Below are 25,618 nucleotides of genomic sequence, written 5' to 3' on the forward strand. Positions count from 1 at the left end.
CTAGATGCCAAGGAGAAAAAGTATACCATTTAGTAAGACCTTTAAAATATAAAATATTCTTGCTACAGTGTAACAGTACTTTCATATCAAATGTACATTTATATTCAATTGCATAAAATTTCCTTGTTGAAAAAAAGAATCTTAAAATTTAATAAAAAACAACATATATGCCACATCATAAGTATCTCTGCAAACCATACTAGATTTTAAAATCTTTTCAATGATTAGACCTTATGAAAATCAGTACTCAAAAACATAATCAATTCTTCAGTGAGCATCATTAGTAAAATTATCAGAATATTTAATAAAATATTCCCCCAAACAGGAAGCAATCAGAATCTATAATACCTCTCCCCCAATTCATTGAAATGGGTTATAATAGTAATTGCAATAAATATTTAATATGCATATATGTGTATATACTTTATATATAAAATATGTATTTATATAAAACAAATATATAAAACATATATGTAAGTTTATAAGACATCTATCATTATCTTTGTTCAAAGACAAAGAAAAATACAAAGCTGGATATTCTAAATACGAAAAGACAAGTTAACCTCAAAGAAAAGGTTAAATTGGTAAAAAAAAAAAAAAAAAATTTTGTCTCTCAGCCTAATGAAGTCTCTAAAAGTCACTTTTTAAAATTTAAATTCATGCTTAATATAAACGAATTCTTCACAAAGGACTTAAGACAGTCTTTAGGAAAAAAACTAAAGGTTAAGGAGGATCTTAAGATCAACCAAAGAGTTGGGGAAGATGAACTTTAGAACAAGTGAAAAGAGAAAGCATATATCTCATTCAGTTTTTAACATTAATTTCCTAACCAGCCACTCTACCTTACATATGTTGGGTTTTCAAATAGAGTTACATAGGTATCTGCAAATAATTAATTTTGACTTTCTTTATAAATATTTAAACATCTTATTTTTTCTCTAACAAATTGTACTTTTTACCACTCAGGTAATCAGTTAAAATATTGTTATGTACTTGCTCCTGATCTTAATGCAAATACTTTAAGGTTTTAATAAACCTGATTAAGCATAATTCTGGCTTTTGAGTGAAAACTGCATATATTTTTTTGTGCTTAAATACAAAATATAACCAAGGTATAAAACAAATTCCTGTAACTCAATAAAAAGACAAAAGACATTCCTTTTATGCTGCTTTTTTCCCTTAAATCAGAAAAAAACTATTCAATTTTAGCAAATACCTTTCAACATACAATTTCTTTGACCTATTAAATTACTATATATTAATAGGTGTGCTGATTCCAAATTACCCATGTAATCTAGAGATGGGCCCAACTCAGTTATACTATATTAATGTATTTTTAAGATACCTCTGAATTAAATTCGGTAGTATTTCAGTTAAGATTTTTATACCAATATTAAGTGACAATGGTCTGAAATTTGGAGCATGCATGTATGTTATATTTATCAGGTTTTTATATGAGTGTTATCCTGGATTAGTAAAAATTGTCTGCAAGTGTTCTTTACGTTCTAGAACAAGGGTCAGCAGACTGTCCTGTGGGCCCCATGTAGCCTGCTTCCTATTTTACTGGATCACATTATTGCTCATTAAGTATTGTCTCTGGCTACTTCTACAGTACAAGAGCAAAAGTGAGTAGTTGAGACAGGGACTATATGGCCCACAAAGCCTAAAATGTTTACTCCGTGGCCTTTTAGGGAAAAAGTCTGCCAATCCCTGTTCTAGAACTGCTCTAAACAAGTCACATGTGGCTATTGAGCACTCGATATATGGCTAGTTCAAACTGAGATGTGCTGTAATGTAAAATACATTTTAAATTTCAAAGACTTAGTGTGAAAAAAGAAACTTAATATCTCATTAATAATGTGTTTTGCCTCTATTTAAAATTATAATACTACTTGGAACCTATTACATCAAATACAACATACCATTAAAAATAATTTCAACTGCTCCTTTTTACTTATTTTAATGTCACTATTAGAAAATTTAAAATTTCACACCTGGCTCACATTGTATTTCTATTAGACAACACAACTCTATAATAAATTCAAACAGTCATGTCATTCTTTGAGGAAATAATCTTTCCTCTTCCCCCTAAATTGGGACCTCTAAAACAAACATACTTACAGTGCATTTACTAGTATCATCATCATCCTTTTCTTCATAGTAGAAGTAGACAAAAGGGATCCAGAAGAACACGCAGAATAATATAACAGAATATAAGGCTGTGGAAAGAAATAATAGACTGAGTTCTACAGAATACATTTGAACTTAATAATTATCATACATATATTCTTATGTGTGTGTATATTAACATACAAATTAACTTAACCAAATTCACATTTACATACCAAATTTGCTCCCCCATCTGATCTTTAGACCTGTAACTCTATGTTTATATGTAATATCCAAATCAGCCTTTTCTGACCCCTGTCCCAAGAAATCAATAGCACCATCACAATTCAAATTAACTATGGGTCAATTTTCAGCAATAATAATGATAATAACTGTGCCTATAACAAGTGTGACGGCTAACATTTGAGCTCTTACTATGTACTCACCACAGTGCTAAGAACTTCCTATGAACCACCTCATTTAAGGGAATGTTAACTTTTATATTCCTTCCAACTTAAAATCAAGTAAAGTTGACAAAACATTTGCCAGTCACTCAAGTTAAAGAAACAGCTATAATTGATACTGTTCTTTTGGTACAAATAATTTCCTCAATCTAAGTTTAAAATATGGAGTGTTATAAAACTGATCTTATACAAATCAAAACTGAGAGAAGTTAAGAATGGTAAAACAGTAAAATCAGATTCAAAGTTAACAGATACAAATTACTATTTATCTGCTTTAAAATAATACTAAAGATACTCTGACCCAGTAGCCAAAGTATTTTTTTAATTCAATCTAAAACTTAAAATTTGAACAGCCAAAGTATATTTAACAACAAAAACAACATAAACAACTTTTAGAGGCTTCATAAACCTAAGAAACGTGTTTTTAAAATTTTCTGTGAATTTACACTTATTTGCATGTACATAAGTTCACGGAAAGAGGGACAATATAATTATATAAGACAATCACAGGATAATAATCATTATACTCCTTTGTAAAAAAAAAAAAAAAGGATTTGTTAGTAATGTATAATATAACCTCAATTACTTTACCGTTGGAAGGAATGATTATATGTTATAGAATTTTTAAACATGATCTTAATACTTGCTAGCACTATCTCATTTATCTGGAGGCCACTTATGAAACAGCCCCATGAAATGCAGCATAGCTATAAAACTCAGCAAACAGCCCTAAATAATCAATAGAAAAGTAAAAGGTAATTTTTATTGAGCAATCATAAAATAACTGTCAGCAAACTAAATTTGGGCACTACAGATGTTTAGTGAAATATATGCAGTCTTGCTGCTCTGGAAAACAGTGTGGAGGTTCCTCAAAAAATTAAAAATACATCTACCCTATGACCCAGCCATAGCACTGCTAGGAATTTACCCAAGGGATATAGGAGTGCTGATGCACAGGGGCACTTGTACCCCAATGTTTATAGCAGCACTTTCAACAATAGCCAAACTATGAAAACAGCCTAAATGTCCATCAACTGATGAATGGATAAAGAAATTGTGGTTTATATACACAATGGAATACTACTTGGCAATGAGAAAGAATGAAATATGGCCTTTTGTAGCAACATGGATGGAACTGGAGAGTGTGATGCTAAGTGAAATAAGCCATACAGAGAAAGACAGATACCATATGTTTTCACTCTTATGTGGATCCTGAGAAACTTAACAGAAGACTATGGGGGAAGGGGAGAGAAAAAAAAAGTTAGAGAGGGAGGGAGTCAAACCATAGGAGGCTCTTGAAAACTGAGAACAATCTGAGGGTTGATGGGGGGTGGGTGATGGGTATTAAGGAGAGCACCTGTTGGGATGAGCACTGGGTATTATATGGAAACCAATTTAACAATAAATTCATATTAAAAAAAAGAAATATATGCAGTCCTTTAATATTATGAGAAACTATTAATGGCAGTAACTCTTTAAGGGTAATGAACACTGGTGTTTCTATCACAAGACTGAGAATACAGTTAACCCCTGAATAATGTGGGGATTGAGGCACACTCCCTGCAGAGATGAAAATCTGCATATAACTTTTGGCTCCCCTAAATCTTAACTAATAGCCTACTCTTGACTGGAAGCCTTACTGGTAACATAAACAGTCAATTAACACACAGTTTATATGTTACATGTAGTATACAACACATTCTTACAATAACACCAGCTAGAGAAAAGAAAATGGTATTAAAATCATAAGGAAGAGAAAATACATTTATAGTACTGTTCGGATTTATCAGAAAATATCCACATTAAGTGTAACTAACAGTTCAAACCTGTGTTGGTCAACAATCAGCTGTAGTTATTATTAATATTTCTATTATAAATCTAACAGCCAATGGAAATAACACATATTCCAAATGTAACCAAAATAAGTATTCTAAAAACTTTAAAAAAGTAAAAATAAAAGGGACACAACTACAAATCACACTAAATACTATTCTAATAATTATGATTAAAATAATCAAATAGGGACACCTGGGTGGATCAGTCCGTTAAGTGTTTGGACTCTTGATTTCGGCTCAGGTCATGATATCATGGTTATTGAGATTGAGCCCCTTTTTGAGTTCTGCCCTAATAGCTCAAAGAATCTGCTTGGGATTCTCTCTCTCCCTCTCTCTGCCCCTGCCCCACTCAAATGCTCAGGTGCATACACTATCTCAAAATATAAATAAATAATCAATTAATCAAATAACTTATATAGAATAGGAGGAACCCTAAATTAGCATAACAGAGTTTAGTGGGCTGATAGCCACATCCCCCAAATTTTCATAAATTAACAGGTGCCATAAGGCTTGGCTTCACTCTCAGCATGTTGCTTATGTCTACTACTTGGTGGCTTATGCCTTTAGGTAGCCAAACAGCCTATGGCTATTTCATAAACATTACTTGTATTCCTGAACCCCTGTGATCAATGATCTTGTAGCTACATAAGTTAACATCGTATTCAATTAGCATAACAAACTATAAAATTAATTCCTATAACTGATTAAAATACAAATAACCCATTTTTTAAAATGGACAAAAGACAGACACTTCACCATGGAAGATATACAAAATGGCCAACAAGCACACTTTAAAAGGCCCTCATCGTTAGTCATCAAGAAGATGTCAATTAAACCGACAATGAGATACACATACCCAAAAGAACAGCCAAAATTCAACTGACAATACCAAGTGCTGCCAAGAATGTAAAGCAACTGACATTCTCATACTTTGCTAGAGGCAGGGTACAGTGGCCCAACACTACAGAAAACCGTTTAGTAGTTTCTTACCAGGTTAAACTTACAACTACCACGTGATCTAGCAAGTCTATTCCTCTCTCAATGAAGAGCAGCAAAATATGCAAAGTGTTTCTGCCCAGAGAAGCCTGCTGAGGTTACAGAGTCCAGGGCTTTTACTGGGGACTTGTAAAACAGGCACAATACAAAGTACATCCAAGCATTGGGTTCACAGGAGTTAGTCCAGGGTCAGCCACACAAGCAGGCCTTCCTGAAGGTAGGCGATAACTGAACAGACTCAGGTGAACAACAAAAGTGTTCTCAGCAACATTATTCACAGTGGCCAAAAACTGGAAACAATCCAAGTGTCCATCAACAGGTAAACAGATAAACAAACTAAGTGGTATTATATTTAAACAAATGACTAGTATATAGTAACAAAAAAGAACAAACTACGGATACACACAAGGAATAAAACAAGCCCAGACACAAGAGTACATTTTTTGTGACTGAACTTAAGGAAGTTCTAAAACTGGAAAACTAATTTATTGCAACACAAGTCAAAAAAGTGGTTGTGGTAGCTACTGACTGTAAAGAGATATGAAGATGTACAGCAACTAAAATCTGCATATGTTGCTGACAGGAACATCCCAAAAGAGACAGTTTCTAGGAATCAACACCTGAAGGAAGGAAGTGGGGAAGAGACACACTTCCGAGAAGATTCTATAATATCCCTTCAGCAGTCTGTGATTCAAAATACATGTAGAACAACTGCTCTAAATCTTTGCTTTGCTAACACCACACTCTAAATCAACTATCTTCTGACTATTCTTTTTCAGTGTCCTTCATAAAGATCCCTTCCTTTAGTCCATAAATGTTAATCTGTAAGGAAAAAAAAAAAACTAACATTTTTATGTGTTTCAGATTAGTTCCCTAATGTCCAGGTGAGTTTATATACCTGTAAATAAAAAAAAAAAAGTTGCTGCTACCACTATCATGAAACAGAGAAATTGCTTCTTTTAAAGTTCTACTTCAAACTGATAATTATGTACAAAGGAAAATTATTCTTAACAGTGATGACACTCTGATATCCTTACATCTTTATAAAGTGTGCTTTAATTTGTAAATGTTTTTGTTAAAAGATTGCTACTAGCAAGTAAAAGATAAACAGACTGTTTGGTTTAATAGTCCCACTAACATCAAAGAAAACATATTAACAAATTTTAGAACCTCATGTCCACAAAAATTGGCAAGAATTAAACTCATAAAACAAATTCTTTTTTAAAAAACTTAGCAAGAAAGCAGCAAAAACAAATGAACAGAGAGCAATCATGTCATGTCCATCTTAAAAGGATATGGACAAAAACTGGGTCAAAGAATATATAATTGTTACGATCATTTCATATACACAAAGCAGACAATCTACCTTTTAAAAAATGTCTATCATTAAATTGCAACTCACAGGAAAATGAATTTGGATAAATTAGGCTTTTTTTTAGTTCATTTATTTTGAAAAAGAGAGAGGGAGAGTACGCAAGCAGGGAAGGAGCAGAGACAGAGTGGGAGAGAAAGAATCCCAAGCAGGCCCCATGCTGTCAGTCCAAAGCCAACATGGGGCTCGAGCCCATGAACCATGAGATCATGACCTGAAGTGAAATCAAGAGTCAGACGCTTTAAGTAACTGAGTCACCCAAGTGCCCCAACTGGGATAAATTAGGCTTTTGAATTTTTAGACATTCTTTGTTCCTCCTAACTACCGATGAAAACACTAAAACAAAGGATAATTTAGTCAATATTGTGAGATATAATTAATCTTTACTACAAAGCATTTTGTTTTAGAGGGTCAAAGTATAAAGATATTCTGGGAATTCTAAAAGCCTTCTAAAATTATCCCATTTACCCAGCTGAAAGAATCCGGGGTCAGGACTGCTAGCTGCATATCCAAATACTCATTTTCATTTCAGCTGCTATGCCCCTTTTCGTCCTTCCCCTTTTCTCCAGCTTCCTGCCTGAAATGGATACATGACAACTTAAACTCCAGCCATCATTTTGGACTTTGGTAACTATATAAGATGGAAATCATGTACTAAGGATGGAGAGCAGAGGAAAAAAAAAACAAAAAAACCCCACAAGCTTACGACCCTCATGATGCCATAGTACTGCCATATGATCCCTGAATAGCCCATTTCCAGACTTATTTTAAATGAGACTAAAAAAAAATAAAATAAAATAAGGACAACACTATACTATATATGCCATGTATTTCCAATCTGTTAAACAGCAGACAGGTGTAAGCCCTAAAACAGAATATGACACGAGAAATAGGAGAACCCAAACATTCACTCCTGAACTATCCAGAGCTGTTGGTAGCCTGTGAGTCATGAGTGTAACAGATCTCAATTAACTTTTACCACTGAACATGCTAGCATCATGAGATGCCCCAGAATCCCCTGGGTTTTAGATATACCTCTTGCCTTCACTGTGTAGCAGCAACTCTATTTCCCCTAATAACCAGCATCAATCATTCCAGCCAACATGGTAACTATTATTGCCTGTTCATTTCAATAGAATAAGGAAACCAAATGGTTAGGTGGAAGTAATACCTCTAATTCAATGAAACTATTGTTTCATCCTTACTAGAAGTGCTTCCATCTGGCTATTAAGAATTCTAACCAGCAGAACTCAGTTACTAGAAACAAGTTTTGTGACTAGGTCATTAGAAATAATTGTACAAACTACCACACTCACTTCTATCCCTTAGTTATTAAAGATGGGTACAGATTATGGGACAGAGTCCCATGTAATGCTCACTGGTCCATAGCATTCTCTAAAATAATAATAACAGTAATAATAAAAACACTTCTCAGTTCATTTTATGAAGCTAGCAGGGTTTTCATATGCAAACCTGACAAGAATAATAAGATACAGGAAATTTATAAACCAGTCTCACCTCTCAATTTTTAAGAGAATCCCAAATAAGGTAACAGCAAAACAAGCCCAACAAGAGATTTAAAAACCAAAAAAGCCACCATCATGACCAATCAAGGTTTATCCTAGGAGTGCAAAGTTGGTTGAAGAATAATTTACCTATGTAATACATTACTTAAAAGATTAAAAAAAAAAAAAAAAACCACCTCACATGATTATCTCCTCTGATAAAATGTATTCAACTCAAATATCTAATGAGTATGTTCCAGTCATCATTATAGGGTTCATGAATATGGCTAAATCAAAGCTCAGAAGTCCCGACTTTCATAAGAAAGATGGGGGGAGTGGAACTCAGTGGGAGGAAAAATAAAATATTTGGAATCACTGTGTGAACAGCTCAGACCACATTAAAAAAATGTCTTAAAACGGTTAGAAAAACACAAACAACCTAACTTTAAAAAAGGTAACTCAAATAGAAAATTGAAAAAGCCAATAAATTTTTTAAAAACATGCAATTTCTTTTTCAAAATAAGAGAAATGAAGATTAAGGACCTATCATTTCACACTTGCCACACTGGCAAAAACTAAAAATACATAGCAGTATCCAAGTTTGGCATAGAGAACACCTGAAACTAATGTAACATTGTGTGTCAACTATACTCCAAAAAAAGTACACTATGGATTCTGAAACTACAGCCACAGTCTCGCCGTTCCATATTATCCAAATAATATTAGTCTTGTCAGTAGTATTTAAAAAAAATTTTTTAATGTTTATTCATTTTTCGAGAGACAGAGAGAGACAGAGCATGAGAGGGAAAGGGGCAGAGAGAGGGAGACACAGCATCCAGAGCAGGCTCCAGGCTCTGAGCTGTCAGCACACAGCCCGACGTGGGCCTCAAACTCATTAACTAGGAGATCATGACCTAAGCCAAAGTCAGATGCTCAACTGACTGAGCCACCCAGGTACCCCTTGTCAGTAGTATTTTATAGCAATATTTTAATCTCAGGTTACAGTTTCCTTGCTATTCCAAGAACTCAGATAATGCATGAACACTTTTTTTTAAATGTTTATTTATTTTTGAAAGAGAGAAAGAGAGAAAGGGTAAGGGAGAGGGAGAGAGAGGGGGAGGGAGGAGAGAGAGAGGGGGAGGGAGGAGAGAGAGAGAGAGAGAGAGAGAAAGAGAAAGAGAGAGAGAGAAAGTGAATGAACGGGGGAGGGGTAGACAGAGAGGGAGACAGAATCCAAAGCAAGTTCCAGGCTCTGAGCAGTCAGCACAGAGCCCAACACGGGGCTCCAACTCATGAGCCATGAGATCAAGACCTGAGCTGAAGTCAGACACTTAACCAACTGAGCCACCCAGGTGCCCCAATACATGAACACTTTTAAATGTTCTTTTTCTCCCCTTCATTTTGAAGGTAGTATATACTCATTTTGGTAATCTTGCAAAATAAAAATATACACACAAAATAAAACAGTTACACATAATTCAACTACCTAAATGCCACCTAATTTAACCTTTGGGATGTTTTCTTTTAGTTGTTGATTGCACACACAGCTTTTATTTTTATTTTCTATATAACTGTAATAGATCGGGCCAGGGGCCAGGAAACTACAGCCTATAGGCCAAATCTGGCCCACCACCTGATTTTGTAAATAATGTTCTATTGGAATATAACAGCAAAAACAAAAACACCAACTTTAGGATACAGAGCAATTGGAAGGATCACACCCTTTTCATGGGAATTAAAGTGGTATAAATACTGAGGAAAATAATTTGTCATTATTTAGAATGTTCAAGATGCACATAACTTATGGTCCATCAATTTTATGTATGTATTTGGCACATATGCAACAGGAAACATGTACAAACATGTTCCTCACACAGTTTTTAGTAGCAAAAAATCCAAATGTCCAGACTGATTACCATGTGTTATATTCAGACACAATAAACTACACTTTATGCAAGAACACATAAGAATCTCAGAAACATAAGGCTGAATGAAAACAAGTAATTTCGTATAAAGTTCAAAATGTAAAACCAAAGATACAGCATGGCAGATACAGCAAGGCAAAGCAAGGGATTAACAGACTAAAAAAGTCAGAATAGTGATTACTTCTAAGGGGGTTGGAGGAGAGATGGCACCAGGGAAAGGCACACAAGGGACTTCAAACTTTATATGTTACATGCTTAATAAATATTTTGCAAGTATAAAAGTATTATATGTTGACTAAACATCAAATCTGTCAATATTTGCAATACTGCTATGTCAGCTGCATCTGGATTCTTGACCCAGAGAAACTGTGAGATAATGTTTGTTTTAAACTGCTAAATTTGGGTGTGATTTGGTACACACAACAGGTAACTACTACTGCTGTTAATAGTAACTCACTGATTCAAACAGCAAGGAGCATGATCTGACAGTATACAACTCAGAGAACAAAACTGTTTATAGGCTTTAACTTAGAATATGTAGTCTGAAGAATAGTCATTTTCCTTAAGAGGTTTTTTGGGTTTTTTTTTGGTTGTTTGTTTCCCCTACTATTTCCACTTGGAAACAAATCCTTAGGACACTAAGTCTCATGGAGTCATTATCCAGAGAATGTCTTGAGCAAATGTAATCCAAAGCCATTTAGAAAACTCCCCCAATAATTAAGAATACAGTCTTTTAAGAAGGGGGAAGGAAAGCACAACTATCTCATCAAGAACTTCACAAAACTGAATCAAAAAAAAAAAAAAAAGTCCTCCAATTTAGTCTCAGTCCATCTTACCTAGAAAAGCAATTTAGAGATGTTTTCACAACAATAAAGAATCAAAAAGATGTGGGGCGCCTGGGTGGCTCAGTCGGTTAAGCGTCTAACTTCAGCTCAGGTCACGATCTCATGATTCGTGAGTTCGAGCCCCACGTCGGGCTCTGTGCTGACAGCGCGGAGCCCGGAGCCTGCTTCAGATTCTGTCTTCCTCGCTCTCTGCCCCTCCCCCGCTCCCCCTCTGTCTCTGTTTCTGTTTCAAAAATAAATAAACCTTAAAAAAATATTTTAAAACAAAGAATCAAAAAGATGTAAATCTGATGAGATGTTAGGTCAATTCTTCTAATTTTCCCGTATCATTGCACAGAGGTTTACTTTCCTTGCTCTCTTAGCTGATGTGAATTAAAACAACAACAGATACCAGATACCACATGTCTCATACTCCTCATACCATGAAGTAGATACTACTTTATCACCACTTCACAAGTGGAGTAGTCATAAAGAAGTTAAATGACTTCAAGGTCCCACAGTACTCATCTCAAACTAAGACACTAGGAGGTTGTAAACCCTACGTTCAAAATGCATAGTAAAGACTCCAGGTACAACTTTTCAGGATTTAACCAACAGGGAGTAACGAAAAACTTCATAAAAGCCCTCTTAAGTGCTCTTAAGGCATGGCATAGAAAAGGCATGGCATAGAAATAGGAGTTTGTAAGTTTCTTGGTCCATCTTATTCTTCCTTAGTTCTGTAACTTAACCTCATCCAACTATGCATACATCTATTTTCACTAGAGAAACACTGAAGAGCAAAAAGAACTTATTATAACACCTAATAATCTAGGATTCTTTGAATAAGAGCATTCGTATGGTGGACAACAATGCAGTAAATGCTTTTTAAAAAAAATACAGATACACTAGATCCTCAAACCAGTAGTATTTGAAACAGCCCAAAACTATGGCCAACAGGCACATGAAAAGATGCTCAACGTCACTCCTCATCAGGGAAATACAAATCAAAACCACACTCAGATATCACCTCACGCCAATCAGAGTGGCCAAAATGAACAAATCAGGAGACTATAGATGCTGGCGAGGATGTGGAGAAACAGGAACCCTCTTGCACTGTTGGTGAGAATGCAAACTGGTGCAGCCGCTCTGGAAAACAGGGTGGAGGTTCCTCAAAAAATTAAAAATAGATCTACCCTATGACCCAGCAATAGCACTGCTAGGAATTTACCCAAGGGTTACAGAAGTGCTGATGCATAGGGGCACTTGTACCCCAAAGTTTATAGCAGCACTCTCAACAATAGCCAAATTATGGAAAGAGCCTAAATGTCCATCAACTGATGAATGGATAAAGAAATTGTGGTTTATATACACAATGGAGTACTACGTGGCAATGAGAAAGAATGAAATATGGCCCTTTGTAGCAACGTGGATGGAACTGGAGAGTGTTATGCTAAGTGAAATAAGCCATACAGAGAAAGAGAGATACCATATGTTCTCACTCTTAGGTGGATCCTGAGAGACTTAACAGAAACCCATGGGGGAGGGGAAGGAAAAAAAAAAAAGGAGGTTAGAGTGGGAGAGAGCCAAAACATAAGAGACTCTTAAAAACTGGGAACTAACTGAGGGTTGATGAGGGGTGGGAGGGAGGAGAGGGTGGGTGATGGGTATTAAGGAGGGCACCTTTTGGGATGAGCACTGGGTGTTGTATGGAAACCAATTTGACAATAAACTTCATATATTGAAAAAAAAAAAAAAAAAAAACCAGCCCAAAACTGAACTCAACTGATCATGAATTTCAGAATAAACAAGCTATGATATGTTAATACAATGGAATATTTATAGCAATGACAATCAACAAAGTACTGTTACCTGCAATAATACAGATGAATCTCAAATATAATGCTAAACACTAAAGAAACGAAACAGAAAACAATATATACTATATAATTCAATTTACATCTACACAAAAAATGACACCCAAGAATCAGTGTCAGAAGAAGGAAGGGTCTCTAGGATAAAGTGATAGGACAATTACAGAAGGGCTGAACACACCAGTCTTGAATAATTCCCGCTCTTGGTTTGGGCTCTATTGCTACAACCCCTGAATGCATACAAAATCAAAACAAAAAGTTAGAGAAACTATTAAGTAAAATGAAAATTCACTTAAAAGAAATTAAGGAAACAATCACAAAATCAAAAGGCAACCAACGGAATGGGAAAAGATATATGCAAATAACATATCAGATAAAGGATTAGTATCTAAAATCTATAAAGAACTTACCAAACTCAACATACAAAAAACAAATAATCCAGTGAAGAAATGGGCAGAAGACATGAATAGATGCTTTTCCAAAGAAGACATCCAGATGGTCAACAGACACATGAAAAAATGCTCAACGTCACTCCTCATCAGGGAAATACAAATCAAAACCACACTGAGATACCACCTCACACCGGTCAGAGTGGTTAAAATTAACAACCCAGGAAATAACAGATGCTGGTGAGGATGTGGAGAAACGGGAACCCTCTTGCACTGTGAGTGGGAATGCAAACTGGTGCAGCCACTCTGGAAAACAGTGTTGAGGTTCCTCAAAAAATTAAAAATAGAACTACCCTATGACCCAGGAATGGCACTACTAGGAATTTATCCAAGGGATACAGGAGTGCTGATGCATAGGGGCACATGTACCCCAATGCTTATAGCAGCACTTTCAACAATAGCCAAATTAAGGAATGAGCCTAAATGCCCATTAACTGATGAATGCATAAAGAAGATGTGGTTTATATATACAATGGAATACTACTTGGCAATGAGAAAGAATGAAATCATGCCATTTGCAACAATGTGGATGGAACTGGAAGGTATTATGCTGAGTGAAATAAGTCAGTCAGAGAAGGACAGATATCATATGTTTTCACTCATATGTGGATCTTGAGAAACTTAACAGAAGACCATGGGGAAGGGAATGGGAAAAAAATAGTTACAGAGAGGGAGGGAAGCAAACCATAAGAGATTCTTAAATACAGAGAACAAACTGAAGGTGGAAGCGGGCGGTGGAGGAGAGGGAAAAATGGGTGATGGGCATTGAGGAGGGCACTTGTTGGGATGAGCACTGTTGCATGTAAGTGATGAACCATGGGATTCTACCCCAAAAACCAAGAGCACACTTTACACACTGTATGTTAGCCAATTTGACAATAAATTGTATTTTAAAAAACTAAAAAATTTTTTAAAAATTAAAAATTTTATAAAAGAAATTAAAAGAAAGTAGTGAAAGTGTTAAAACTAAAAATTTCAAGAATGGTTAGAGAAAACATTATAGTAAGCTTTACAATAAATTAAAATTAATACAATGTAAAAATTTAAAGATTAAAATAAATTTGAAATGTAAAAATAGAACTCAGATAAAAAGCCTAAACACATACATGAGATAAAAACTTGAACAGGTTCAAACATGAGATTAAAACAGAAGTGAAACAAAAATGTCAGACAAGAGCAGTTTTATAAAAGAAAATATCAAAGAAGTTTAAAGATATAAATCAAGAAATAAAAACATTCAAAAAGGAAAAAAGGACTGAATCCTGAATGTTTCTAGGATAAACAATAGCCTCATATGAGGGGGTCTCTTCTGAGTACAGAATCCCTATGAGTATAGGGCAAAAGAGCAGAAATAAACAACTTTACTCTCTCATCCTTCAACAAGCTCCAGGAGACTCCTTTGCAGGCAGCTTCAGGTACCTGAGGACTGTTAATAACCAATCAATAGCTAGGGGAGAACAAGCAGGTAGAAGCAGCAGCTAGTTGGCCTGAATCTCCAGGAAAAAAATACCCAAAGTTCCATTAATATAACAGAAGTATCTCAAAAATACGGTTTCCAGACCCTAGGATTAGCACGGATCATTTCAGGGTATGCAAATATGAAAATTATTTTCATAATATCAAAATGTCATTAGCCATTCCACTAACAGCTACTATTTTTTTAAGTTTATTTATTTTGAGAGAGAGAGAGAGAGAGAGAGAGAGAGAGAGCGAGCAGGGGAGGGGTGAGAGAGAGAGGGAGAGAGAGAATCCCAAGGGGGCTCCATACTGTCAGCACAAAACCCCACATGGGGCTTGAACTCACGAACTGTGAGACCATGACCTGAGCCGAAATCAAGAGTCAGTCACTTAGTCAACTGAGCCACCAGGCACCCCATAGTTATTATATTTTTCGCCACCAAGCAATCACCAGTGGGGAAAACTTTTATTTAGGGAAGTCCCTTTTGACGCGGTAATAATTCCATTAGATGTCTACCTTTGAGTACCCACCTTTTTAATATCCTGTGAGAAGAGAAGTGCACATAAATTGCCCTTGTGAGAAGCACTCTGGTATTTCACTTGTGAGCTACACTAGGCACTTTTTTTCAAAGAACACCATTTTTCTTGAAAGAACAACTGACAGACAAGCAGTAGTTATCCAGGCTTGAGTATTAGATAGACTTTCTCAAAAATGAATAAAGTGGCTTTGTCACTTCAAAGAAAATAAGTAATAGTATTGCTGCCCAATAAAACCTAAGTTTTCAAAAGAAAATTAAGATTTTTGGAAAACTTGAATCCACCACCTTGAGTTTTACAACTTTCCAATACATAAACACTTTTCTGGTAAGAGCACTGGTGACATTAATGGAACACCAACGTAAACCAGACTCATTCTGGGTGTAATCTAGCATTCCGTATTATTTAAAAGATCCCAGATGATTTTTGGAGCTGCCCTGGGGGTTCAGTGCTATGAAGAATTCCCACAGGTAACATCCCCAGAACCATTTATTAAAAGGCAGCTCATTTAATGCCACAAAGCTCCAGCTTTAGGTTATGCCACTCACTAACAAGGTGATCTTTAATATTGCTAAATATCAATTTCTCCATCTGTAAAAGATAGAAAATACTTCCCAAAAAATGACATTCATGAAAATTAAGTAAAACGTTGAATATGAAAGTCTCATACAGTTCTTGGCAAGGTTAGACAATGAAAACATGTTGATATGTTAGAAGAAATTAGATGAACTATGGAATCTCACAGAATGGATACATAAAAATAGTTCTTTGGATAATATCTAGCATTTCTGGAGAAACAGGTGTGCTTGGGAATAGTAACTATTTCAGAAGCTATACAATCCTTTAGGCTCCCGGCGGTAGGTCACCATCTAAGTAAAAGCCAAGAGCCTATTAGCCATAGCTAAGGTGGATATGACTAACTTTATGCCAAAAACGATTAATATTAGTCTTGCTTTGAATCCACAGTCATCAAGAAATCTTCTATCATTATTTGGCTTCTCATGCAAATTTCTTCCCTAGGTCAGTATCTCAACTATACTATCCCAAGGTAGTTATGTTTCCAACTATAACTCAAGTTCTGCCAAAAATCAAACCCTTTATCCTTAAGTCCTCTACTGTTTGTAATGATTAACTTATCTCCCATGCTATGCATTTAAAATAGTAGGGACATATTTCCTTAGGAGAATTGAGAAAAATACACACTAAAATCATTTTAGGTAGATTAATTCTCTCCATAAAACAACTGGAAGGGCTTCATTAACATGTTCATTCAATTAACATTCCTGTATAAAAGTCTTTGTAACCTTGGTTACAATGGATTAATCTGGTAGCCTCTAAGTTCAATGATAAAATATGGCTCTTCAACCTGGACTGCACCAAGATAAAAGTTGCCTTATCTTGTCATGTGCTCTATTGCACAAATACACTTTAGTGTCACATAGAAGAGAGGCTCCCTTCCCCCAAAACTTTTTTGAAGTGATTTATATACATCCTACCAAAATCTGTACTGAAAAGATAACATTCTGTTTAATACAGCACCATTTCGAAGGTTCTAACAGGTCAAATTTATATTTTATGATTTACATTTAATGTATTCATCAGAAATAATGAATTCTACATTAAAATACCACAAAATATTTCTAAAATACATGCCAGAGGGATAGAATTACATGGGTTCTGAAGATTTTAGATCAGGAGAAAAGGCAAAGGCAGAGCCAAAGCAACTAAGTTAAAATTCAATGAAACCCTTGAAAAAATTATCCCACCAAAAGAAACTATGTTTTTTCAGTTTCCAATTTAGTGTCCTGCTGAATTCTTATTCAACACATTGATTCATTGCTGAAAAAAATTGACATCCCTTCCTTAAATCAGCATTAATATTTTTATAAAAACACAAGTCTTATGTATATCCAGAGAGAACATCTGGGAAACATTTAGGTGCTTATAATAAGCTTTTATAATTGAACATTTGGGAAGGAAGAGAGAGGAAAGACCCAATCAACCAGAATCCCTTGGATTAAACTGGATCAGTATAGCACAATAAAGTTGATGCTACAAACTCTCCAGTGTACCCTCTACTAGTGTCAATGCTTAGAAAAAAATGTCTAGAAAACAGAGATTTTTTTAACTCAAGAGCGCAACTGGGAAACTGGTAATGTTAACAAAGGACAAGACTTGAGATTTAAAGTAACTTGACTGAAACTCTAAAGAGACATATAAATAAACCCAAATGAAGCAGAGTAGGTTAAAAGTTTCCAGATTAGGGGAATGAATGCTGTATTACTTACTCCTGGTGTTGAAACAATAATCACAAAAGTGATAGCAAAATGTTTACACATAGCTTAATTCTACATTTTGGTTAGCAGCCCAAATAGGAAATGAAACTGAGATACTTACTATAGTAACCATATAATACAGTGTCCTCAATCTGTCTGCTGACATTAGCATTAGCCCAGTCCTGGGATAAAAAGGAAATAGAAATATTAACGAAACATCCATTTGTGTAACAATTACAATTAGGTTTTAATATAACTGAATGTCACTTATAAATACATCATCAACTAAACAAGTATGGCCTGTGCCTTCAATAATTAATTAAGAGACAGATAAGTAAACAAACTTCAACAGGCAAATGCTCAGATGACAACATAGTTCTAGGGAAACACATAAACAGGCGCCACCAAACTCAGCCTAAAGATCAGGGATGGCTTCCCAAAATGATTCTAACCCGAAAAATGAAGAAAGAAAGGTCGTTCTCAGAAAATAGGAGAAAAAAAAAAAAAACAAAAAAACAGTAGGAAGTACAGAAGATAGGAGGAACATACCTGAAAGTTTGAAAAAACTGCAAGAAGCTAAATATATAGTTTCATTAGAGCCTTTGGAAAGCTAAGAAAAAGCAGGTGGAGCAAGGGAGGGAAAGAGCCAGGTTTAAGGGACTATGAGTCATGCTAAGTATTTTGGACTTTGTCCTAAGGAAAACAGAAAATAGTGACGAATTATTATAGAGAGAGTGAAATACGATTGAATTTTAGAAAGAAGATATTTGAGTACAATATACATTTTTTAAAAATACCTAAAAAAAAGTCAATCTAAACTTCTTTGCCTTCATCCCACACAAGTGTTCTTTAAATTAGTAATTTAAATGTAGTAATTTAACTTAGAAAATAATTCAAATTAATCTTTTCAAATAAAAAAATCTGTATACTAATGAATCAGAACTAAATGCAAATCTTTTTATTAAATGTCCTAAACTTTATGCATATGAAAAATTAAATGTGGAGAGTCTAAGTGACTACTGCTATTAAGTAGTAAGGCTCAAATTGGTATCAAAGGTCATTTCTTTTCTACAAACACTTTAAGAGCTCAAGTGGTATCAACATCCCACTATACTGGCTCTTAAGGAAGGGTATCAGCATTTAAAGTTCCTTCTAAAATAATTTAGGTTTTTCTTTTTTTTTTCTTTTTCACCTACAAACACTTTGAACAATGAACATCTATGAATTTCTTGTTGACAAATTGGTAAAAGAACAAAAATGTGGAAAATCCAAATTTAGCACCACAAAAGCAAAACCTGGACACACAAAGTAGAATAAAAATAGTATTTTTCCAATAGCAATAAAGACTATAAAAAATTTAATAGGTTAAATACAAATGTTATATTATACAAAGAAAATTAACTTGATTATAGAACTTTTTAAAGATCTAAATAAATGACAGTCACATGTTCCCACATGAAAAGATTGTAAATACCAAATCCCTCCAAATTAATCTATAAAAACTATATATACTGCCAATCCAAATCCCAATATACTAGGAGGTGGGAGTATTTTGACATGCTGATTAAAAAAATCATCTGAAAAACATACAGGCAAGAGCTAGGAAATTTTTCGAAAAAGATCAACAATGAGGAATTTACCCAATTATGAGATTTTATTAATAAAACATAAAAATCGGGGCGCCTGGGTGGCTCAGTCGGTTAAGCAGCCAACTTCGGCTCAGGTCATGATCTCACGGTCCGTGAGTTCAAGCCCCGCGTCGGGCTCTGTGCTGACAGCTCGGAGCCTGGAGCCTGTTTCAGATTCTGTGTCTCCCTCTCTCTGACCCTCCCCCGTTCATGCTCTGTCTCTCTCTGTCTCAAAAATAAATAAGCGTTAAAAAATAAATAAATAAATAAAACATAAAAATCTATTATTATAGTAACTTTTCATTTACCTAGGTGGCAAAATTTAAAACACATTATTAGTGGCAAATGTGGAGACAAAGCCATCTCCTACATGGTAAGTAAAATAGTCTATGATCTAAACATTGTTTGTTGGAATATATCCTAAAAAGATTCACACAAATCAGGACAGGTATCAGTACACAGATATGTTTTAAAGACAAATAGTACTGTCTAATGAATGACCTCAAGAGCTCTTACTGGATTATATGGCAACAAGCTACCAAAATGAAGCCTCCATTTCCCATACAGTAGGAGGAGCTGAACCCCATATTCACAGGACTAAAGGGAGCCCAAAGTCTCTAGATGTTCAGCAACTGGAATGTCCAAGCACCTCATGAACAGCTTGTATCAAGCGCACACTACCCGGCACCCAAGTCCATACTGTTTATCTACCTGCAAGGCCATTCTCCTTCTTGCCATATAAGATGAGCGAACAAAAGGAGGAAGAGGTACCTCTGCTAAAGCACCTGCACTTTGGGAAAGGTCATCGTTTTGCAGAATGTCAAGTAGATAAGAACCTGTGTACTTGCTGACCGTTCTCTCCGTAATTCCAGCCTGCACCAAATGTTTATTGATTCTTCACTCAAGAGCTCTTTATCCAACAATATTCAGTGTAGTGTTGTTCAAAAAATTAAAAAACAGTAACAACAACTGGAAATAATCTAAATGCCTGAGGAGAAACTGTATAGACATTAAAAACAATGGAATCTATATAAACTAGCATATATAGATATCCATGAGGGGATAGCACAGAACACATTGCAGCTAATAGTTTTAACACATGCAATCTTTGTCTAAAAAATGAAACACCCACACATATACAAAAAAAAAAAAATTTTGCAACAGTGTTTACCACATGGCCATGGCAAAGCACTGGGGAGAATTCTGTTCCATGACTGGAAATTTTTTCAATGATTCAAGTATCCAAATTAATATGTACATAATCAAAACTTCAGCTCCTAACAGTTTCTTTAGCTGTTGTGTATGCACAAAACAGAATTTTAAAAAGATTTCTGAATCCTGAAGATTTTTTGAAATAGAGGATAATTCATCTATCCCTAATACAAACTCCCTTCCAATTTCCAAAATAATCCCACAAGAATTAATGTGGCCATTGAGAATTACTTAAAAGTTAAACTTTAAACAAGACCCCAACCTCAGAAAAAAAGTTAAAAGTAGAAAGTATGTTTAGGTAATCTAAAGCCAAAGATTCACTGACATTTAGTACTTTTCATCCTGCAAGGTTCTTTTGTTTAACCAAATCTTACGGCAAGAAGAAAATATTTCTGTTACTATTTTAAAGCTAAAAATATGTGTAAAATATACATCATTCCAGTACTATTAGTGCATATGGCTTTTATACAGTTTTGCCTCCAAGGTATATACTGTCAAAAGAGCTTAGTTTATGAAACCTTCCTTCTTTTACATTTTGAGAACCGCTATGCCCTTGATACATTTTGTAGACCACTGCCTCCCAAGGTAGAGACCAAAAGAAACTACAGAGTCATTGAAGACCCAAGAACTAATACTAGAGAATATTAAAGACCACTTGAGATGAAAGGAAAATAGAAATTCCATAGAACAAAGATATAGTGGATTATGTATGTAAACTTTTCTTTCTATTCTTCAAGATGACACTTTGAAATGATCAGCCCAACCCAAAACTACACAACCCACCTCGATTTTACCTGGTATTCTTACCTTAGGCCAGTAGTTTTTATTCAGGGGTGACTCTGGCTCCCATGGGCATTTGGCAATGGAGACCCAGGGGGTAGGGGGGAGTGTCAGTGTGCTACTGGCATTTGTGTGTAGAAGCAAAGATGTGTTAACTGTCTATGATGCACAGGATAACCCCCACAACAAAGATAAACCAGCACAAAATGTCAATGCCTAAAAAATGCTGACTTGGAGTTCCCTAAAATAATTTGGAGCCGTAAGACAGGAGCTTACTCAACTTACTACCAAATCTAACACCTACCTCCATCTGTATTCAAATGTTAGTCCTTCCTCCAGCCAAGTACCTATAGTCCTATTTATGGCCAATCCTTTCACATTTAGATCTCCAACTCCTCTGCTTTCTCAAGAACACTGTCCCTGCAATGATATCCTATCTTCCCTCTCAAAAATTTCTCCCACTGTACTGAATCCTAAAGTATACCAACTCTAGTAACTTCCATCAAGCACAGGGATAATACGCATAACCACCACAAATAACACCTCTCTTGATCCCACCTCCTAATCCCTTAGGAGGAAAAGGGAAAAGGGAAACTTTTCCCTTAGGAAAAGTTCTCAAAAAGTTTTCCTCATTCCCTATCACCACTTCCTCACCTCCCATCCAGAGTTAACCCACTCCAACCTGACCACCCATGTGCTCCACTGAAACTATCTTGTTCCTTGCTTACCACTGACCAAAGCCAGCGGTCACTTCTCTACCCCTCTCCCTACACCTCTCAACAACACTTCCAACTCCCAACTTGATACCTCCACTTTTATATATACAATAGGCATTTTGAAGGTAATTTGTCCAAAATACAGTTCTATTAACATGACTTAAGGTCATAAACAATCCACCAGGCCTCGTCTTAATCTCAGCTAGTACCAAAGTGCAACACCACAATACCACAAATAGGCCAAACTCATCTCGAGCTTCTGTATTTGCTGTTTCCTCTCCCCACAGGCTTTTCCCTCTGGTTCTTCACCTGACTGGCTTCTCCTTATCCAGGTCTCATCTCAAGTAATCTGTTCCAGCAATCTGGCCTTCCTGTGCCCCTATCTGAATTACCCACAACTTAAACTTTCACATCAATCTATTATATTTCCTCACAGAATGTATCAACATGAAATTCACTTGTTTTGACTGTTTACTGTTGGCCTGATCTTACAGAATGTAAGCTCCATGAAAAGAGCAGCTTCATGTGTTTTATTAATCTCTGTGCTGACAGCCTGGAGCCTGGAACCTGCTTCAGATTCTGTGTCTCCCTCTCCCTGCCCCTCTCCTGCTCGTGCTCTCTCTCTCTCTCTCTCTCTCTATCTCAAAGAATAAACAAACATTTAAAAAAAAATGTTTTAAATAATAATTTGCATAATTGGAAAGGAAATCAGAAATCTTCCAGTCCAACATCCTTCATTTTAAAAATGAAGAACTTGAAGTCTAGAAAACTTAACTAATTTGACCAAAATATAGCCTAGATAGTAGAGTCAAGTCTAGAACTCAGGTCTTGTAACTCCCAGCTAGCTTAGTGGTCTTTTCCATATACCATACTGACTCAAAGTACTCAATGTGAAACAGACTGCAATTGTGATCCACCACTAAAAAAAGCCCTTGTAAATTATTTACTGCATTAATGTAAATCAACTCAAACTTCAAGGGAGCTAGGAGAGATACAAAATAAAACCTACTGCATTACTTAATATATTTTCGGATTAACAAAAGGTATTCTTCACACTTGCAGAGTTGTTGAATCAGTACCAGTTCACTTCTAGTCTTCCATGTTGGCTGTCCCATTCTTAGCCTCTGTGCTGCATGTGCACCCTCACTGATTCCCAGACACAACAACAGAAGCACAATATATACTGGACTACTAAACTTAAACACTTATTTGCCAAGAATTTGAAAGGGGAAAAAAAATCACAAGTATGATAGTAATTACCTTAAAGTACGATAGTAATTACCTTAAATGTACCATTTTGATTCTTCATGTAAGAAACCAGAAATATATCCACTGGTAGAAGTGCTGAAGTGATAAGTGCAATTGCCAGAGAAAAAATTGCTGTTATGGTGGAGACAACTTCACTTTCCCGCTGACTTTGGTATTTACGAACATATATCCAGCAGAATGCCAAAATAGCCTGAAAGAGAACAAAAAGAAATGTTTTGCTACTGCACTATGTATTCTCTAACTCTGATTTTAGCATGTGTTTGAAAGTTTCCAATGGGAAACTATGTCAAATGAAGGTCCTTTTACATGTGTAATGAAGGTCCATTACCTCTTATAACCTTATTCTAGATTTATAATTTTCAAAGCCTATTTCATGAATGCAGTACAATCTCACTTAGATGCAAAGACACACCAAAAAACAAGTTATTGATAACAGTGCTCAGTTACATATATCCTCATTGAATACACTGCAATCATTAATGGTCTCATATGTCATAGTTGTAATTAGCTTTGCATACTTTTTACCTATAGATTTCTCCAGACTAATACAATATAACTTGAATTGAAATTAACTTCTGCCCCATTATGACAGTTCAAGGGTACCATTCAGCTAAAAGACTAACTGCCAATAATCACGATGCAATCGACAAGTTATAATATAATTCAAATTTTAAAGGGCATTAAACAAAGAAACGTGAACATTAAAAATGAGTACATGTGCACTGCAAGGAACTTTCCAGTGATAAAAGTACACTCAGAGGTACTGAGGATGACATCTCTAATCCACCAGGTACTCTTAATAGCTGTCAATGCCTTTCTAATGACTAACACAGAGCATAGGACTTTGCTCACGATTCTCTAATTTTAGGGAATATCAGAATCATCTGGAGGGGTTGTTATAGTAAAAAATGCTAAGCCCCACTTCCAGAGTTTCAGATTCAGGGGTCTGGAGTGGGCCCAGAAAATGTGCCTTTGTAACAAGTTCCAAGTGAGGCTGCTATTGGTCCAAGAACTACATTTTGAGAAACTCCTCTACTCAAATGTAGGGAATTACAGATAGGTACTAAACCAGTGATTCTCAGCCTAGGCTGGGTTAGAATCACCTGGGCAGTTTTTAAATACCTTTATGCTGTCCCCACAAATCAGAGTGAGGTTCCTGCAGGCCACAGCATTTTTAAAAAGCCTGAGGATTCCAATCTGAGCCAAATTTGAGAACCACTGTTATTTTGTTTTTTATTTTATTAAAGTAGTGTTGACATGCAATGTTACATTAGTTTCCAGTGTACAACATAGTGATTCTACAATTCTAGTCCCTATGCAATGCTCACAAGTGTAGCTGCCATCTATAACCACACAACTCTATTACAATATCGCAGACCTTCCATCCTCATGACTTACTCATTCCATAACTAGAAGCCTGTACCTTCCGCTCCCCTTCACCCATTTTGCTCACCCTCTCCCTTCTGGCAGCCACCAGTTTGTTGTCTGTATTTATGGGTCTGTTTCTGGTTTTTTGTTTTGCTTTTTATATGCCACATACAAGTGAAATCATATGGTATTTGCCTTTATGCCTCTGGCTTATTTCACCTTCTAGGTCCATCCATGTTGTTGCAAATGGCAATGGAATATGACTTAACCATAAGAGAGAACCATTGTTTTAAATAAACTCTATTAAGAGCTCTGGGACAAAAGCGTCGTTTTGTCCTTTCACTCTCTTCAACAGATTCCACTGTTACTTCCTTTCCGGGTATCCTAGTTCAGGAGCCTGAACTGAACTAACACCACCACTCAACTTGTTTCACAGCTTCCAAATTCCCCTACCACAACCAAGATGTAAGAACAGTTCCACCACCACAGAAAAATCCCCTTTGCCCCTGTGTAGTTAACCCCTCTGTCCACTCTCCACCACTGTTATCTGTCCCGATAGCTTCTGCCTTTCTAGAATGTCATAATGTACTATATTATATAGCATGTCATCTGAGTCTGGCTTCTTTCACTTAGCATAATGCATTTGAAATCCATCCAAGTTGTTGCATGTAATTCCTTCATATTACTAATATTTCAGCTGGTGTCAGAACAGCAGAAAAAATAACGTAAGAAGGGAATGTAGACTTTGGAAACTGGATGTTGGAGGAAAAATAAGACCTAGTGTCAAATTCTGGCTATTTATGAATTTATTTTTGTGTTAGGAAAACATTTTTCATTAATTTATATTAATATTTTACCATTTTTGTTTTTAAATGAATTCACAAATATTTAAAACATTCCTCAAATTATTTTGAAGCCACTGCAAGTTGAGCTTTATCATTCTATCCTTAGCAGGACCTGACACAAAGTATTCAGTAATTTTTTTGATGGATTTCAAAAAGATCTGAACTTTACAAAGTTCAAA

At 35.6% G+C, this 25,618-nt stretch overlaps 1 protein-coding gene across 1 annotated transcript in view; it reads right to left on the bottom strand.

Moving 5' to 3' along the window:
- Positions 1–25,618, bottom strand: part of LMBRD1 (LMBR1 domain containing 1) — a 112,884-nt gene that overhangs the window by 83,079 nt on the left and 4,187 nt on the right. The window contains exons 2-4 of the mRNA XM_042986622.1: positions 23,240–23,416; positions 17,743–17,803; positions 2,122–2,219 (exon numbers count right to left, since the gene is read on the bottom strand). Coding sequence (XP_042842556.1) covers positions 2,122–2,219; positions 17,743–17,803; positions 23,240–23,416 — 336 coding nt within the window. The remainder of the gene's footprint in view (positions 1–2,121; positions 2,220–17,742; positions 17,804–23,239; positions 23,417–25,618) is intronic.

Source organism: Panthera tigris, chromosome B2, assembly GCF_018350195.1.
Source record: "Panthera tigris isolate Pti1 chromosome B2, P.tigris_Pti1_mat1.1, whole genome shotgun sequence".
NCBI lineage: Eukaryota > Metazoa > Chordata > Mammalia > Carnivora > Felidae > Panthera > Panthera tigris.